The following is a 5,245-nucleotide window of genomic DNA, read 5'->3' on the forward strand; positions in this document are numbered from 1 at the left end:
GCTCAGAGACGGAGCTCCAGAATCTGTGGCCACAACTTGGAACTGGAAAGTTTTCAGACTCTCAAAGTCGAAACTTTTCAGAGCGGTTATTTGTCCATTTTCTGAATTTATGTTCAGGAAGGATAACAGGTTGTTTCCTTTCCCTTCTCTGAAAATGTGATATGAAATAGCTGCATTTTCGTTTGCATCCTTGTCTGCTGCACTGACAGAAAATATAATACTCCCAGCAATATTATTCTCTTGAAGGTAAATGTTTAACGGATTTGTGGAGAAATGTGGTTTATTGTCATTTACGTCAGATATATGAATGCTAAATGTATTAAAAGTTGATAAAGGTGGTTCACCACAGTCTGTGGCTTTAATTGTGACATCAAATTGTGACACCTCCTCTCGATCTAAAATACCTTTAGTAACAACTGAATAAATATTTTCTTTAAATGATGGCTTCAGTTCAAATGGTCCATCTGTTGCAATGCTTGTAATTATTTTTCCATTGACTCCAGAATCTTTATCTGTGACACTTAGCAGTGAAATYACTGTGCCAGGCTTTGAGTCCTCAGGCACTGATTTAGACAGTGATGTGATTTCAATTTCAGGTGGATTATCATTCACATCTTTTATATTTATAYTGAGTCTACACTCACCTGTTAGTGGAGGTGTCCCTTTATCTGAWGCTTCAATGTCCAGTTTATAAACATTATTTTCTTCATAATCAACAGCACCTTTWATTCTTATTTCACCAGTTATTGCATCCAAATCAAAAATTTCATAGACTCTTTCCTTGAGTGTTTTTCCGAAACTGTATTCAATTTCACAATTCGTACCATCATCTAGATCAGTTGCAAATATTTTATATATTAAGCTGCCAAGTGGAGGGTTTTCTTCTATTTCAATTTGATATGTTTCCTTACTAAATTTAGGACGGTTATCATTACTGTCGAGAACAATAACAGATATATTTAATGTTCCAGATCTCGGAGGTTTACCTCCATCTACWGCTGTAACCACAAGTGAATGMTTATRATTCTGTTCTCTGTCTAAAGACTTCTTCAGCACCAAAAATGGTATTTTATCCTCATCGCTGTGACGCATATCTATCTCAAAGTGTTCATTTGARGTTAATGTGTACGTACGTATKGAGTTAGATCCTGCATCTGGATCACGAGCTGCGTGCAGCTGGAATCGTCTCCCTGGTGATGTTTGCTCAKKTATTTCGAATGTTTGTTCTTCTTTAGGAAACATGGGTGCGTGATCATTTACATCAGTGATTTCCACAGCCACGTAGTGCATTTCCAAAGGATTTTCCACCAGGATCTTGAGCTCCATCAAACACGCGCCGCTCCCGTGACACAGCTCCTCCCTGTCGATTTTTTTCCGGACAATGAGATCCCCGCTGRCTTGGTTTACATCAAAGAATGTGTCCTTAGATCCGGAGACAACACGAAAACTTCGATCAGTTAACAGCGACATGTCCAGGCCAAGATCTTTAGCGACATTTCCAACAACAGATCCCTCTTTCACCTRCTCTGGAACAGCGTACCGAATCTGAGCTAAGGCCCGCTTTCCGACGAGAAGAAAAAGAAARAAACGAAGCCAAAATAAACCACATCTTCTTGCTCTGCTTTGCGTAAAATGTCCCATCGTTCAGCGGAAAAAATGGAAGCAATCACTTCAAAAATTAACATGAGAAAATACCGCGGGTTTTTTTTTTCTTTTTTTTTTCTGTCAGGACGATGTTAAAGCTGCAGAACGCACACCGTGAATAACGTCTGGTTCAGCAAGCCAAACAAAGACATTTGAGAGGAGGAGAAACCATCGTTTCTCAGTACTGCAGTGACACCAAGAGTTTGCTCAACAGAAAAATAAATAAAATACACGTGTGTATGTGTAAATTACAATTTTTACAGTTATTAAAATGACAAACAACAAAATATGCAGTCTGTGCAATGATTCAACATAAAACTTGATCAAACAAAAACACAAGATATTAAACACGTAATAAATACAAACACTGCAAAATAATTGAAAATTATAAAGGTCTGTAAGCTACAAGTACAACATAAAAAAGGAATCAAGTATAAATCCCGACAGACACCGCCTATATCTATAAGTTAAAAATTATAGAGAATAAAATACATTTCAAAATAGGTGACAGCATTTAACCCTCCTGCCATGTTCGTTTCTGAGAAACAACAATATTGTTCCTGTGTCAGTTTYTCCCGGGGAATGTATAATCATCCAATAAGGTCAAAAACCAAAAGTCAATTAAAGAAAATGCAAAAAAAATTACAATTGAACACAAACGCCAAAAAACAACAGCAAAAAATAAAAATAAGCACGAATGGTAAATAAGTAAACTAATGCCAGCTAAAATAGAACAAAACGTGATCAGCCACAAGATTATAATTTGAAGGTATACGTCAGGTTACMAAATCAAGAAGGGCTGTTATCTACTTGTTTATGTTTATGGTTTGTTCATAACAACACAAAATACTTTCAGGAAAATCCTTTCACACCAATGCCACTGTTTCTGCAGAACAATTGAATGTCAAAGCACATCAGCACAATGGACAGCGCCACTGTGGACAGCGTTACATCACATTGGAAAGGAAAAAACAAATCTCACCTCAGAAGTTTTCCTCCTGTCAGGTAACACCAGAGTGTTTGCATGACTTCCGGGTCCTARAGTAGATCCTATACTCATCCTGGGTCCAACTAACATGTAGCGTTTGTCTCCAGATCTGTACTGGATGCTGTGACACAGTGTCCCATCATAATTAGCCTCCTGCAGATATTTAGAAGTATAGTCTGTGGATTTGGAGCACTGCATTGCAATCAGCACGATGATGCTGATGAGGAACAGAACTGACACTGAGCCCAGAGTGATGATGAGGTAAAAAGTCACATTATTGTCCTCCTCATCTTTTGCTGCACTTTTCACATCAGAAGCTGCAAAAGCCTCTTTGGGCTCCACCAGTTTGACAATYACAGTAGCTGTTGCTGACAGGGACACGTTGCCATTGTCTTTGACCAGTATGAGCAGTTTATGCTCAGCCTCGTCTGTCTCTGTGAACGAGCGAAGTGTTCTGATCTGTCCTGTGTAGCGGTCCAAACCAAACAGACTGTGGTCACTGACTTCCTGCAGTGAGAACAGCAGCCAGCCGTTATATCCTATATCAGCATCATAGGCTCTGACTTTAGTCACCAAGTGTCCTGCGTTCACGTTGCGGGGAATCTCCTCCACGCCTTCAGCAGAACCGTTGGAGCTGACTGGATACAGGATGACTGGAGCGTTGTCGTTCTGATCCAGAATGAACACGTTCACTGTCACGTTGCTGCTCAGAGACGGAGCTCCAGAATCTGTGGCCACAACTTGGAACTGGAAAGTTTTCAGARTCTCAAAGTCYAWACTTTTCAGAGCMGWTATTTGTCCGTTTTCTGAGTTTATGTTCAGAAATGCAGCAGTTTGCATTTTGCTGCTCTCCTCTCTCACTAAATGATAACTTATAGCCGCATTTTCGCCCAGGTCTTTATCGGAGGCAGAAACAGAGACTATTGGGTTCCCAGGAAGATTATTTTCTCTCAGATAAAGTTCTACTGGATTTTGTAAGAATTTAGGCGCGTTATCATTGACGTCAGAAACATCAATATTCAGAGTTCTGAAAGTGGACAGCGCAGGCTGACCACAGTCTGTAGCTGTTATTGTGACYTCATATTGAGACACTGACTCTCGGTCTAGATGTTGTTTTAATACTAAWGAGTACATGTTATCCTGGAATGAAGGTTTTAATTCAAACGGAATATTATCTGAGAGACTACAGATCACTTTACCYTTTAGACCTGAGTCCCGGTCTGTGACACTGATTAAAGAAACAACAGTCCCGGGTTTGGAGTCTTCTGAAACCAGTTTAGAGAGTGAGGTGACTTCTATTTCTGGCCTGTTGTCGTTTACATCCAACACTTTAATTATTACCCTGCAGTCACTGCTCATCGGAGGGTGTCCTTTATCAGTTGCGTGAACATCTAATTTAAACACATCAGTTTGCTCAAAATCAATTTTCCCTTTAACTCTGATCTCACCGCTGTCTTTATCTAATTGAAACATATCATATATTTTTGCGTCAAGCTCCTCACCAAAGACATATTCAATTTCTCCATTTCCATTTTCATCCAGATCAGTTGCATTCACTTTGATTACGCTTGTGTCTGATTTTACATTTTCAGGTATAGTTACTGAATACACTTCTTGACTAAAAATAGGATGGTTATCATTAGAATCCAAGACCGTAACGGTGATATTCAGAGTCCCTGATCGCGGAGGATTTCCTCCATCTAACGCSGTCAGAATCAATCTATGTTCATCATTTTTTTCTCGATCTAAAGATTTTTGCAAAACCAGAAAAGGTATTTTGTCCTCTCCTCTTTCTCGAATCTGTAAACTAAAATGTTCATTGTGATTTAATTTATAAACACGCACCGTGTTCACAGCAACATCTGGATCGCGGGCTGTAGGCAGCTGGAAACGCTTCCCTGGATGAGCTGATTCATATATTTCTAATGTTTTTTCCTCCTCCTGAAAGCTCGGTGAGTGATCGTTTACGTCAGTAATTTCCACTCCAACGTAATGTATTTCCATGGGTTTCTCAGCTACTAATTTCAGGTTAATCAAACAGGGAGAAACACTTTCACAGATTTTCTCTCTGTCGATCGTTTCCTGCACATACAAGACGCCATTGTTCGGATTTACTGAAAACCGAGCATCATCCGCCCCAGAAACAATACGGAACTGCCTTTCCGCTAAAGAACTGATTTCCAATCCAAGATCCTTGGCGATATTTCCAACAATAGATCCAACTTTGACTTCCTCTGGGATTGAATATTTGATCTGAGCTGAAATCAGCTCCACGCAGCTGAACATCACAGAGACACTGAGGGTGAGCCACCAGGACCGCGTTCCTCGGCTTTGTCCTCCTGCTCCCATTGTCTCGGCTTGCTTAAAAATAGAGATTTAAATCCGCTCCCAGGTTGTAACACATGCATGCGTTTTGTAAAGATTCCTGTTCAATTTAGATCCAATGCTATTATATCCACGTTTTTTTTTTTMAAGTGATCCGAACGTTCCGTCTGTACCCTTCCGAGCTGAAGAGAATCTGGATGTAACGGGCAGTGCCAGCACCATTCCAACAAAATTTACCCGATATGACACTGACACCTTGTGGACTGGAAATAAGTATAACTATTTATT

At 39.9% G+C, this 5,245-nt stretch overlaps 1 protein-coding gene across 2 annotated transcripts in view; it reads right to left on the reverse strand.

Annotated features, from left to right (window-relative positions):
• Window positions 1-2,563: 2,563 nt before the first annotated feature.
• The window catches only part of LOC106516975 (protocadherin gamma-A5), an 8,492-nt gene continuing 5,810 nt past the window's right edge, over window positions 2,564-5,245 (reverse strand). The window contains exon 2 of one of the 2 annotated variants that reach the window (XM_014007617.1): window positions 2,564-3,300. In XM_014007617.1, coding sequence (XP_013863071.1) covers window positions 2,597-3,300 — 704 coding nt within the window. In that variant the 3' untranslated portion in view covers window positions 2,564-2,596. The remainder of the gene's footprint in view (window positions 3,301-5,245) is intronic. The other variant, XM_014007626.1, reaches the window with a different exon arrangement.

Source organism: Austrofundulus limnaeus, unplaced genomic scaffold (genome assembly GCF_001266775.1).
Source record: "Austrofundulus limnaeus strain Quisiro unplaced genomic scaffold, Austrofundulus_limnaeus-1.0 Scaffold1, whole genome shotgun sequence".
Classification (NCBI taxonomy): Eukaryota; Metazoa; Chordata; class Actinopteri; order Cyprinodontiformes; family Rivulidae; genus Austrofundulus; species Austrofundulus limnaeus.